General features: G+C 31.5%; 1 protein-coding gene across 6 annotated transcripts in view; it reads left to right on the top strand.

Moving 5' to 3' along the window:
* Nucleotides 1-975: 975 nt before the first annotated feature.
* The window catches only part of LOC143044587 (multidrug resistance-associated protein 1-like), a 72,155-nt gene continuing 58,363 nt past the window's right edge, over nucleotides 976-14,767 (top strand). For all 6 annotated transcript variants that reach the window (XM_076216650.1, XM_076216649.1, XM_076216647.1 and 3 more), the window contains exons 1-7: nucleotides 976-1,126; nucleotides 3,669-3,845; nucleotides 7,135-7,260; nucleotides 8,342-8,476; nucleotides 10,565-10,690; nucleotides 12,486-12,547; nucleotides 12,998-13,129. In XM_076216650.1, the coding sequence (XP_076072765.1) occupies nucleotides 1,082-1,126; nucleotides 3,669-3,845; nucleotides 7,135-7,260; nucleotides 8,342-8,476; nucleotides 10,565-10,690; nucleotides 12,486-12,547; nucleotides 12,998-13,129 (803 nt within the window). In that variant the 5' untranslated portion in view covers nucleotides 976-1,081. The remainder of the gene's footprint in view (nucleotides 1,127-3,668; nucleotides 3,846-7,134; nucleotides 7,261-8,341; nucleotides 8,477-10,564; nucleotides 10,691-12,485; nucleotides 12,548-12,997; nucleotides 13,130-14,767) is intronic.

The following is a 14,767-nucleotide window of genomic DNA, read 5'->3' as shown; positions in this document are numbered from 1 at the left end:
TATGCTTATAACTTCCCCCCAAACCAATGTTGAAATAAAACGCGTTCGAAAATACCATGCATTGAGAAATCAAACGATAAACATAGTCTGTAAATGATTAACAGGTCAAGCATGATAACGGCAGAGGTCTCAAAACTTTTCTGATCGTCTGCATTGTCATGTTTCTCAGTGAGATGTTGGTTTAAACTGAGGCAGGCATTGAACATGCTGAAGGCTGCAGGGGCGGATCCAGCCATTTTAAAGGGGGGGGGGGGTTCCTTACCCAGGACAAAGGGGGGGGGGGTTCCAACTACATGTCCCCATTCAAATGCATTGATCGTCCAAAAAAAAGGGGGGTTCCAACCCCCGGAACCCCCCTCTGGATCCGCGCCTGCAGGCTTACGATTTGGTTTTCTGTTCAGTAAAATGTTTACTCATCAGATTGAAATGATCCGGCCCATATTTTCTTATTTTTATTTGCAAGGTGTCTGACCAATTGCAAACTGATGTCTGTTAGACATTATAATAATTCTGCCAATAATGTCATAGTTATTTATTTAAGTTAATTGTTATCGTAATGGTCACATCAACGATTTTGACTCATCAACTTTCACACTTAGGTACTTTGAGACAGGACAGTTTTTTTTTGCCCCTCCCCCTTTTTCAATATCTGTTATTTTTCGTTTTCTATTAGTTTCAATTTTTTCGCGCTTTTCTGTATCACGAGAACATAAATATACTACAAATAACTTGTATTTGCTATTAACTATTAATTCCAAGAAAGTGACCGATGTGGATATAGTAACTAATAGTCTATGCCGCTCATCTGTGATCATCAGTCAAATATAAGAGTAGCTATAACCACTTTATTTTATACTTCCTTCAATTCGATTTACAGAATAACAATACTTCAAGAAAATCAATGTACCATACTCAAACAATTTACGTCCGGTTGTCATATGATGAGATCTTTGACATTGTTCTATTTGTTCACACGCAAATCGGAATTGTAAGTCCGGAACCGATTATTTTTTATACACTCTCCAACTTCCTATATAGATGGAAAATGCCAAATCTCACTCTCATCAACAGTTGACAAAAAATGACAATGAAAAGTGACACAGGATTTTGTGATTCTCCATTTTTGGTAAGTAATTCACGAAATAACATTATGTAATACAAAAAGTTGATATACTTTAGTTTACGTTCATGACGAAATGCTGACAAAAACACTATCATCCCATCATGTTTCCATAATTTTGCCGGCATCGAGGAAACAGAGAAACCATTACCGCCTCTTTTCTGGAATAGATTATATATAATTTTTGTTAAATCTTTTCCCATCTATTGGTTAATTATTTTTTTGTTAATTTCTGATTAACCAACAATTAGATAACAACAGAACTGTAGTGTGTAAGGTCATAATGACATTTAATCATCAAACTCATGGAGTCCTCTTTATTTTAGATGACCCAACCAAATTTGGAATATGGTAGATTAACACCAGTGCCTATACTTAACCTAATAAAGGAATACTATGACCTGCATCCTTCAGGCTGTGTCCTTCTGTCTTCAAACATGAAGAAAATGTGCCCTTGTTATTTGTTACCAAATACACCTTATCACTATTTGTCCGCCATTACTGGATATCACACAGGTTCCTGTAAAATTTTGACGTCATAAAACAAAATATCTGACGCCACAATGGAAAAGTGATTGTTGTATGTGTCAAAAAGTTCAAGCGGCCGGGTCAGCCTGGATTAGCGATAAGGTGTATCCAATGGCAATGCTCAAATTCAACCAATGTCCATAATTAGTTTGACCAACCCCTGTCAAAGGGGGGTGGGTCTTTTCACCACCGAACACCCTTAAAACCACCAAACACTAAGAAAAACTGATGATTTTACAATAAAACGATGAAATAATTTGAGTTGCGTATATTTTTATCAATTTTTATGATTCATGAGCATCATTTGTATTGTAAAGTCGAAAATCAATATAAAGAAAAATGTCTCCGGATTCACGGTGTGTATTTAGTATTTATAATAAAATTCAGAAACATTTATTAAATATTAATTTAATAGTAATCAATTCAAGTATCTATCCTTTGTCTATTTCATCGGTTAGATTTTGATATTTTATTTTATAGAAGACATAGTCATAGAAGGGAAAAAAATGCAATAATAAATAACTAAAATATTATTTTGAGGTCATATTTATAACGATAAAATAATTTTTTGGGGTGTTCGGTTGTTTTAGGCGGTGTGCTGTGGTGTTCGGTGGTGAAAAGACCTACCGGTCAAGGGGATTCATGATTTCAATACTATGTTTATTCAAGACTAATTAGGATTCATTGCTTGTGATAACTTTTTTTTTTGTGTTTTGATAAGCACAACAAATTGTACAAATAATGCCAATAATAATGGTGATAAATGCATAATTATAATTTTAAAGTGACAGAAATATTTAAAATATACATTGAGTACATTATTAGAAGAATATCCATACTTTTTTTCTTTGAAATAAAAATTAATGTTTACTGATAAACATGATAAATTGATACATATACATGATAAACATAATAAACTAATTACATTAAAAAAATTAATTTTATTTTATTTAGAAATGTTTAGGCAAAGAAAATAACCATTTATAAACAAAAAAAGAAAATAAAGGGACTATTACACATTTGTGTGCAGTCTTCACGATGAACTGCTAAATCTACAGGCCCGGGGCTCAATTTTTGAAAATTTTTAGTTAGATTCTGTTGGCCTGTAGATATGATTTTTACAGGCCCGAGAGCAATTTTACAAGCCTGGGCTGCCTGGGCTGCCACTCAGCGTGAAGACTGTGTGTGTATTAGTCAATGTTAGAAAAAAATCTGTTGTTAAAAAGATTGCTGTGCTTAGGGGACTTTTTTTCTTAGACTGCCCTCTGAACACTGTTTCTACATTTTTGTAGCTAGACCACTGACTGAACATCAACGCTTACCAATACATGTAAACCACCTAGCTGTAAAATCTAAACCTTTAATATTGTGAAAATTCATTGAATGTTAATATTTAAGAATTGAATGCTTCTTTTTGTAAATTTATTGGGGTGTAAAAGCGTTGACCGAAGTACATTTTGTATGAAGCGCGGAAGCGCTTCATTCTAAAAATGTGCGTACGGTCAACGCTTTTACAACCCTATAAAGTTACAAAAAGAAGCATTCAATCCTTATAATTACATTTTTAGCTATGATCATGAAAACACGAATTTTATATATTTTTTTTATTTAATTCACCTGTGCACTTTGTTGTTGGACCACGTGTTATCATGAATGAAAAGTTGTATTGAGCAATGCAACTGCTTACAGAATAACACGTGATGTGAAGTTAGCCAGTCAGAATAAAGAATTATAATGAAACATACATCTAATGTAATTATAATATTGTGATACCATTAGCTGCAATATTGTGATTTGAAGGGTGTGCTTTTAAGGAGTATCAATTTAATTCAAAATAAGATCTTCCTTAACTCAACTTTATTAGACTCTCTTTAAACCTACAATTGTATGTACAGCAATAAGTGAAAGTCAAGGATGAATTGCACAGAAAAAAATGTTTAAATAAAATGTAAATAAAAAAATCATATATCAGAGACTGAAATCAACTAAAACACATCCTTGGAATATTTTTATTTTTCAGGCCTTAAATGAAACATGGAACACTGTAGATCCAGATTTTTCACCCTGTTTTCAAAAGACAGTTATTTTATGGATACCATGTGCCATTCTAGTCTTAGGAACTCCAATACGTATATTCCAGCTGAGTAAAAGCCAAGTTCCTGCCTTGCCATTTACATGGCTTAATATAGGAAAAACAGTGAGTAAATCATAATGAAAAAATACCTTCACATTTAGAAACTGGAACACGAAAGAAGGAGGTGTTGTCTTTTTGACATGAATATGTCAACTAGCTAGACAGCAACCAAACCAATATAAAAACTGAAGGTTAAAATGTGCTGTTTGTCTATGGACTGCAATAAATACATTTACAAGCCTCCGGGTGCGGGAATTTCTCCCTACATTGAAGACCTGTTGGTGACCTTCTGCTGTTGTTTTTTTCTATGGTCGGGTTGTTGTCTCTTTGGCACATTCCCAATTTCCATTCTCAATTTTATCCATTATCGATCGAGGTACATATGGGTAGTGAATAGATTTTTATACGACCTCAAAATTTGAAAATTTTTTCGTCGTATATTGCTATCACGTTGGCGTCGTCGTCGTCGTCCGAATACTTTTAGTTTTCGCACTCTAACTTTAGTAAAAGTGAATGGAAATCTATGAAATTTTAACACAAGGTTTATGACCACAAAAGGAAGGTTGGTATTGATTTTGGGAGTTTTGGTCCCAACATTTTAGGAATTAGGGGCCAAAAAGGGCCCAAATAAGCATTTTCTTGGTTTTCGCACTATAACTTTAGTTTAAGTTAATAGAAATCTATGAAATTTTGACACAAGGTTTATGACCACAAAAGAACGGTTGGGATTGATTTTGGGAGTTTTGGTTTCAACAGTTTAGGAATTAGGGGCCAAAAAAGGGCCCAAATAAGCATTATTCTTGGTTTTCGCACAATAACTTTAGTTTAATTAAATAGAAATCAATGAAATTTAAATACAATGTTAATGACTACAAAAGGAAGGTTGGTATTGATTTTGGGAGTTTAGGTCCCAACAGTTTAGGAATTAGGGGCCAAAAAGGGACCCAAATAAGCATTTTTCTTGGTTTTCGCACCATAACGTTAGTATAAGTAAATAGAAATCTATGAAATTTAAACACAAGGTTTATGACCATAAAAGGAAGGTTGGTATTGATTTTGGGAGTTTTGGTCCCAACAGAATAAGGGGCCCAAAGGGTCCAAAATTAAACTTTGTTTGATTTCATCAAAATTGAATAATTGGGGTTCTTTGATATGCCGAATCTAACTGTCATGACTGTGTATGTAGATTCTTAACTTTTGGTCCCGTTTTCAAATTGGTCTACATTAAGGTCCAAAGGGTCCAAAATTAAACTTAGTTTGATTTTGACAAAAAATGAATCAGTTAGGTTCTTTGATATGCTGAATCTAAAAATGTACTTAGATTCTTGATTATTGGCCCAGTTTTCAAGTTGGTCCAAATCGGGGTCCAAAATTAAACTTTGTTTGATTTCATCAAAAATTGAATAAATGGGGTTCTTTGATATACCAAATCTAACTGTGTATGTAGATTCTTCATTTTTGGTCCTGTTTTCAAATTGGTCTACACTAAAGTCCAAAGGGTCCAAAATTAAACTTAGTCTGATTTTAACAAAAATTGAAATCTTGGGGTTCTTTGATATGCTGAATCCAAAAATGTACTTAGATTTTTTATTATGGGCCCAGTTTTCAAGTTGGTCCAAATCAGGATCTAAAATTATTATATTAAGTATTGTGCAATAGCAAGTCTTTTCAATTGCACAGTATTGCGCAATAGCAAGAAATATCTAATTGCACAATACTGTGAAATAGCAAATTTTTTTTAAATTAGAGTTATCTTTCTTTGTCCAGAATAGTAAGCAAGAAATATCTAATTGCAAAATATTGTGCAATAGCAAGATTTTTTTTTAATTGGAGTTATCTTTATTTGTCCAGAATCAACTTAAATCTTTGTTATATACAATATACAATGTATATTCACTTTTTACTACCAACTGATAAATTAAAATAATCTTTACCATTCAGTGATAACAAGCAGTTTTTTTACATCTTAATATTTTATGATGTATTTAAATGAGTAGTTATTGTTGCAAACTCCATTAGAAATTTTAATTGAGATTAGTTTTGGAATAAGGGAAAGGGGGATGTGATTAAAAAAATTGGGTTCAATTTTTCTCATTTGAAATTTCATAAATAAAAAAGAAAATTTCTTCAAACATTTTTTTGAGAGGATTAATATTCAACAGCATAGTGAATTGCTCTAAGAGAAAACAAAAATTTTAAGTTCATTAGAACACATTCATTCTGTGTCAGAAACCTATGCTGTGTCAACTATTTAATCACAATCCAAATTTAGAGCTGAATCCAGCTTGAATGTTGTGTCCATACTTGCCCCAACCGTTCAGGGTTCAACCTCTGCGGTCGTATAAAGCTACGCCCTGCGGAGCATCTGGTTAGAGATTACTGAAATTTATTTCATAACCCCCATTCAAACTCTCACAAAACTGTGCATTTGAAGTGTACTGAAGTCCTTAAAAAAATCCACTTATGTACTGGTCAGGCGATAAATAGATTGAAAGATTTTCCGAGTAACCAGTAAGTCAAAATTGTTTAATTTGACAACACTACTTTGAAGTCAACCAACCAACAGGAAATTGAAACCTCCATCAAAAATAGTGTAGAGCAAGTTATCAAAAGACTATCAAGATGAGATTTTGTATACATTATCTTATATAATTTTTGTCGAGCCTTGAACTTTTGTGAAATAGCAAGACATTAAGCGAATCTTCATTCAGTTGGAGGATGTGTCCAGAAATATTCACTCTGTGGTTAAAGTTTTTGAAATTTTTATAACTTTCTTAAACTTACCTGGTTTTCTATCAAACTTGGACAGAAGCTTGTTAATTAATGATCATAAGATAGTATCCAGATATATATATTTTTTTTTAAATCCGGTTTTACCGTATTTTATTTATAATTAGACTTAGTTTTTCTGCCAGGAAACATAACATTCACTCTGTGGTTAAAGTTTTTGAAATTTTAATAACTTTCTTAAACCATCCTGGATTTGTACCGAATTTGGACAGAAGCTTGTTTATGATCATAAGATAGTATCCAGATGTGAATTTAATGAAAAAAAAAGAAAAACAATTTTTTTCCCCATATTTTACTTATAAATGAACTTTCTTCCAGTTAACATTACATACAGTCTGCAGTTAAAGTTTTTAAAACATTTATTAGATTCATAAACTATCCTGGATTTTTACCAAACATGGACAGAAGCTTCTTACAATCAAAAGATAGTATTCAGAGGAATTTTTTCCTCGTTTTGGTTGAATCTGCGATTAACAGCAAAAGTAGGCAAGACACTGGGTTCTGGGGAACCCTTACACATTGTTGTATATTGAAGACTCACTATTGTTTTTGTACATTTCAGATTTTATCTATACTAATAGCCCTGTTAGCTGTAGCCAATATAGGGAAAAGTATACATGAGTTAGCCACTGGAGATTTAGTGCCAACAGTAGATTTTGTATCACCTTTAATTTTATGTCTTTGTATGGTAAGTATTGACTTGGAATTACACAAAAGTTAAAAGTGTTAATTTGACAAATTTTCAATAAAGGGAAGTAAGATATCAATGCTAAATGTCAACTTGGTCATGTTCCAAAGAAATTTGATAAGTCAAAGGTCCTGCATGCATGCTTACATATCTGAAATTTTCTTATCTAATAATAATTATCATGATTATATATCAATCAAATTGTTTTAGAAATTATCTTACTAAAACATAAAAAAAGCTTGGGGATCCCAAATATTTAAAAAGATAAATGTTTACCATCTTTGGTATAAAGGTTTTTAGCTTATTAATTAATGTTAGTGTGTCTTGTATATTTATATACTTTAAAGGAAATAATACATTTTTTTTGCAAGGTAGTTTTTCACGATTAATATAAAATCATTATATATAACATCTAGAAATATTAACCCTCTCCTTGTTTCTGTTAGGGGAAATAATTCACCGTTTTAGAATCTAATGCATTCTTGGTAATATTTTGTTGATGGAATCCTAAACAATGGATATCTAATTACCAATTGGCCGTTTCAGAATTTAAAGCACTATGGGTAGTTTCATTGTTCGTACCGCAAAAGGAAAATAATGTCACGTCATTGGTTAAATTTTCATTGTTTATGACATTTTTAACCAATCACTACGTTTTGGAATACACTTTTGAAATGATTACCCAGGATGCAATAGATTCTGAAACGGCCAATTGCATAATGTTATTTCCATTTTGAAATAATTGTCATTCCTTTAGACTTTGACATAGTAAATCTAAATATTTTTGTCAATTACTAGATGTCTAGTGAATTAAAGTTGATCTCAAGATTACATTAGTGAGACAGCAATCCAACAACAGAAAAAAATAAATATAAAGGTTTATTTGTACCAGATTTCAAATTAAAATGGTCACAACTTGAAATGAAAAGGTATGACATCACAACCTCTGATGAAAAATGATCACCTCCCCTTGTTAATCTTGATCAGTGGGTCAACAAAAACACACAAAAAATACATTAAAAGTCAATACATGAAAGAAATATATTCATAATGTTTGATTATTTTTTTGATTATTTTACAGATATTAACAGTATTAGTGATACATCATGAACGAAGAAGAGGTGTATTTTCTTCTGGATTTTTGTTGTTTTTCTGGTTGTTACTATTTATAGCAGGAATATTTACATTCCAGTCGTTAGTTAGATCAGCTGTTAAGGTAAGCATCAACAAGGTTATTATCTAGAACATTACCATATATGGTACTGGTCATTTGGATAATTCTGGGGTCAAGCTTTACATTTTAAATTTTAAACTTTAACTGTCTCTAAATGAGAAACATATCATATTTGATGCAGTGGAAGAATCTATGCATTTAAACCAGCTCTGACCTGTTGGGTAAATTTTGATAAACCACACGTTGATTAAATTATTCTCTTATAATTTCTGTCATATCCAGTTGGAACAATGACTACATTTTCCTTTAAATTATTTTAAAAAAAGATTCTAATTTTCTGTTAACTAAAATATTTGTTCACCACGATAAAACTTTAGAACTGAGGGGGTCAGACCAATGTCTGACAAGCTTATGATTGAGTTTTTATTTACTAAATGAGAGTCAACATCTTCCTAGGTTTATATCTTTAATAATAAGGATGACCGATACCTGAAATATATATATACACATTAGTAAGTGATTAGTTATTTAACATAAATTTGTTAATTGAACTGTTAGAATATGTTCTAATACATGTATATTGTATTCTATTGTATCTAATTGTATAATTGTTTGTTTTTGGGATACGAATGCTTTCAAGCAATCTGTAGACTTATACCAGTGGCTCAGGACAATGCCCTCACGTCAACCGTTTTATTCTAAACATTAAGGACCATCTCAGATTCTTATGATTGTCTTGGTTTAAAAGGTAAAAACAAACAAACGGATTGAACTAAACAACTTTCCTATAATGTTCTTTTCATAATCTTCATGTTTGATATTTCCCTTGACTTATATGCATGTTTTTAACAACACAGAAAATCAGAATTAAGCAGTATTTATATTTAGTGTTTTTATAAATTTAGAAACATGTCAGAGGGAATTCCCCAGTTGTGATAAAAATGCGAGAGTTTTCTGAATTCCGATAAATCTATTTCTGTCATATAAGAACTGAAGTGGAGTTTTACTTATATGTCACTGTTATTTAACTGATATTTGATATTGTACTTCCATAAAAAATAGAGAACCATTTAGGTTTAATATACGTTCTTACTACAGGGTTTGTTTAGGTAATTATGCACATGCGTATAGTTTTCTTGACTTCAAGGGGTACTAGGTTAAATGGTTGCTCTGGATTCCCCACTCGATTGATTAATTTATAACTCATGGGATCCTTTCTATGTATGTCTGCTATTGAGGTTATTGTTGTTGCATAATTTTAATCATATGCATCATTTAAATTAAAATAAATTAGTCCACATCATTAAGGTTTATATTCAACACCCCTTCAGGCGAAATGGAGTCTTCCATATTATCGTTTCGAGTTGTCTCCCTTCCGGACGTCACTTCCGTGAATTCTGAATGAAAACATTATGTTGAGAAAAATTAACTCGTTCTGTCGATAAACGTCGTATTATATTAAAAACGATCGCAATTTAAACCGAGGAATTTGTACGGAAAGGAGTCATGATCACTGACCCAAAGGAAATTAAATATTTAAAGAGATAGGAATGGTAGAATTAACGTAGGAAAATAGGTGATAAAATACGAAGTGAAATACTTCTCTCACTGTGACTAGTGAGTCTCAGTGACTGCTGTCGAAAGTAAACTTGGAATTGATAGTACAAAAATAAAACACAATAGGCCTAAGTACATTGTTCATACACTTTTAACCGGGATTGGCTATTTTGTAACTATTCAGATTACGTAAATTACATTTTACATGTGCAGTTGAATTAGTTTTGAAAATAATATTATCCAGCTACATGGATACATGTGTCAATGAAAACAATCGCAATCGTATCCCTCAGAGCATTCTGCTCTTTGATTTATTGCTTGACCCTTATGGCGTAATTTTGCAGTAAAGAAGATATATGGGTCAGAATTTACTGTCATGGAATTTGTGTTACATCTGACAATTTCTTAAAATGTATAGCCAATCAGATTCAGAATGAATAAAACATAAAAAGGAAGAAAACTTGCATGATGATGATATCAATTTCCCCAATAGATTTCCACTTTTTCTGATGCAAGTGTTGCTTATGATAAATTCTCAATCCATTAATTATTTCATGTGTTCTGTATTTTCAGGATGGGGTATCAGATGTGTTCCGTTTTGTTATATTTTTCCTGTATTTTCCGTTAGTTGTTGTACAGCTAGTTTTTTCAGCATTAGTAGATAGTGGAGATGGTATATATCAAGTTAGTCAAAGTGAAGTAAGTCACAAATCATTTATATATACTGCAGGGTTTAAGGAAGGATTTTGAGGGCTTTAATCACTTTTGCACGCTATGAAAATCAACATTTTTTTTGGTGTAACAGCAAGGGACCAAGGATTTATACTACTAGCTTCATCTTTAACTATGTCAGATTTTAAAGGACTTAGGCATGATTGGCAGTCAGTATTGTTTTGACATTCCTGATCAACAAAAGTTTGGTTAATTTTTTTAAACAAGGAATCACTGCAGAAATTAACTTGCAATGATTATATCACTGCATAACCTGTATCCTTAAAAACATCTAAATCGATATTTGGAAATCATTTCTATTAAGTTGGAACTGTATAAAATCCTTTTTGGAACGAGTATAAAGACTGAAAGGAGGTTGTAAACAAATCAAGAATAGATCACGTTTACTACTTTCGGTTTTAAAATGAAACGAAAATGGGAAGTCACACGTGGATGATAAATTCAAAACGAGTCTGGATTCATCAGGAAATTATAATTTTTCGGTTTAATTTCTTATAGTAAGAGATATATATTTTTCCCTCTTGTTTAATTGATTCTTAATGATTTCGTATTTTACATTTTAATCAGGGTCTATACATGCTATAAATAGTCATAAATACTTTCATGCATGCGTAGCACACAGTACAGGAAGCACCTGTTTAACTCGTGAAGAAGACTTCTCTAAAAGTTTTGAATAATAAACTCATCATAGATACCAGGACTAAATTTAGTATACGCCAGACGCGCGTTTCGTCTACAAAAGACTCATCAGTGACGCTCGAATCCAAAAAAGTTAAAAACGCCAAAAAAGTACGAAGTTGAAGAGCATTGAGGACCAAAATTCCAAATAAAGTTCTATATTTTAAATGGAAATTGTCGAAAATTTTTGATGGCAATTTATATTAATTATGACGAAACGCATTTTCGTAAAGGGTTCAAATGACAAATCTATGACAAACAAACTTCAAATTGTGATCGTTTGAGAAATATTGAAATTCAAATGTGAACTGACCGGGGGTAACAATTTCGATCAAATGACGAAACTATAGTATACTCCTGGTTGTTGAAATGCCAACTGACTGATTTTCCTGGGGAAATAATATGATGGTCAATTAAGAGGTTTATTAATAATATAAACAGATTAAGTGACCTATCTGATGACGATAATCAGATAAGTTGTAATCACAACTTGTAACACCTGTTGAAAATGTTAATTACCTGGGGTCATAAACTTGTCATAAACATAAAGACAGGTAGATTTATAGTATTTTAATGCGAAAATATTTTTACACTTTCAAAATTTAAGTGACGAAATTGATTTGAAATACTTTCGTCAATGCGAAAACCCTTTCGTAAATTATGAAAGTGATAAGCGCTAGCAAAATCACTGATATACTGTCAGGAAACTACAGTCAAATCTGTACATTATGGTCACCCTTCAAACCAGATGAAATGACTTTATGATAGAGGTGACCTTTCAATTGATTGATTGGTTTTTTATGCCATTTTCAACACTATTGTGATATTTCTTGGTGTCAGTTTTTATTAAGCTAGAATTCATAATTGTAGAATTTATGCAAACTGTATGAATGGTAGAACGTTTTTGTTAAAATTCTAAAGTCAGTTTTCATTTGTAAAGATACTTTTACAATTGAGGCAAATTAAAAATTTTGGGAAAAAAATGATATTAAACTTAAGGTAAAAAGCTAACTACTCCCTTTTAAACAATAAAAAAGTGGAAAGATTCACTGTTTTACAACATTTTACCATTTTCCTTTTTCAGAATCCTTGTCCAGAAGAAAGAGCTTCATTTTTATCAAGATTAATATTTTGGTGGTTTAATTCGTAAGTACTTTATCAGTGTATGCAGTGTATTAAATATATTGAATGGGCTCTCTGTATTGCTAAAAAAACTACACAGTAACTATTTATTAACTGTCAGTCTTATATATGTATAAGAAAATAGTAGAGATTAAAACTGCAATTTTTGGTAAAAATTTAAATAGCAGGTGTTTTATTCAGAATTCTCATAGTCAATACACTCATCATAGATACCAGGATTGAAATTTTGTACTTGCTCCAGATGCATGTTTCATCTACAAAAAAAACTCATCAGTGACACTCTAATAAAGAAAGGTTGAAAAGGCCAAATAAAGTTCGAAGTTCAAGAGCATTTAGGACCAATAAGACAAATTTGAGGTCAGCCACAAAAGCAAAAACGATATGTGGACCTTGAAACCAAATAAGGTTTAAAAGTTTGTGTCTTTTTAAATGTCTTTTTATTTTATTTTTCAGTATGGTCATACAAGGATATAAACGTGACATAAAGAGGGAGAATCTCTGGTCGTTAAATCACGAAGACAACTCATCTTCCGTGTTTCCTCGATTTGAAAAATACTGGAAGAAGGAAGAAGAAAGAGTTGAAAAGTAAGTTACTGCTTTCAAAAAAAAAAAAAAAGAAGACATAAATTAAATTATGATTTTTTCTCATTGTTGAAGACCAGTTGGTAACCTTCAGGTGTTTTCTGCTTTGGTTTGGTTGTTGTCTCTTTCATGCATTCCCCATTTCCAATTTCAATTTTATAAATAAAGATGAGATTACAGTAGACTCCACCTAATCGGATATCGGTTAAACGAATATATCGGCTATTGTAATATTATTTCAAAACACCGAACCATTCCCGATACATTTCAGTCAAAATACATCGGATAATCGAATATCGGTTATTAGAATATATCGGCTAATTGGATAGGAATATTCATGAAAAATGTGTGAAAACCATGTACAATCGAATATTTTGAAATAATTTCATATTTTTCTTGACAGGAAATGAAGCCGGAAGTTGCGCCATTATGAAGTTTAAGAAAACTTCAGTACAGAAATGTTTCATTTTATTAATAAAACGATCTTTTTTGGTCAAATAAAACATGTTTTTTTCTTGTTGTCTTGTTTATTTTATAAATCTGATATTATATTTTGCCTAAGATGTGTTTGTTATGTGTTTATCCAAATGTGATCGTTATCATTTACTTTACAAACAAGGACACGACAGAAATAATAAACTGTGCGTGATGTTCATCAATATTTTTTAAATATGAATGAAAAGAACCTCTTTCTCAACAATTTATTAAAATATATATAAAAGTCCCGTGTAAAAATAAGGAATCGTGTGTCAATAGCATATCCCAGGTGAAATAGAATTATGTAACTTGTACACACGTACGCCATTTTCCTAATTTACATAATATTCAGCCTTTTATTTTGAACCACGACAGATAAGATAGAAAAGCAAATTAATTTTACTCATCTTGATGTCCAATTTTATAATCATAAAAGTAGTTGTATTACTTGAAATTGGAAATTTGTTTCATAAATAAAAAACTAGAAAGTTCGATCAACTTCTTAAGCTATAAATAGATTTACCTGTGGCCTACTTCCGAGAATTCATAGTTATTTTTAGCTTTTACCTGTTTTAACACACAAATGAAACAAATCACGCAAAAACAACAAGTCTCATTATTTAAGACAAGGATTTGTTTAGTGAACTTTTACAAATCCTTGTTTAAGAGGTACATATTTTATTCAGATAATCAACACATAATAAAAAAATCAACAGACTGACAGATAAACAAAATACATTTAATATAATCAACTGATCGATCTATTACTCAATCAACCGAATTATCCGAACTTGTACCTGAAAAAAACATTGAGATTAGTTACAAATTTCCATTAATAAAGCAGCTATAATAGCTATTGGTATCTAAGGGTTGTGTCTGTCAATTTTGAAAAAAAACCTTGGAGGAATATACGTTCATCGGCTAATTGAATATATCGGACAATCGGATATTTTTAGCTGACATTTTGGGTATCCGATTGGCCGGAGTCTACTGTACTATATATTTTGACCTGCAACATGACATATCTGTGTCATTATCCCAACTGTGCCTCACAATGACAAGCAAAAAATCTCCGTTCTTTCCATCACGATTTTTGATTATTACAAAAGTAATTACCCTGGTTTAATTATTAAGAAAAGCTCCTTTAAGTTTATTTTATGAGTT

This window comes from Mytilus galloprovincialis, chromosome 9, assembly GCF_965363235.1.
Source record: "Mytilus galloprovincialis chromosome 9, xbMytGall1.hap1.1, whole genome shotgun sequence".
Classification (NCBI taxonomy): domain Eukaryota; kingdom Metazoa; phylum Mollusca; class Bivalvia; order Mytilida; family Mytilidae; genus Mytilus; species Mytilus galloprovincialis.
The sequence above is the reverse complement of the archived record's forward strand: the minus strand, read 5'-3'. Positions and strand labels throughout refer to the sequence as shown.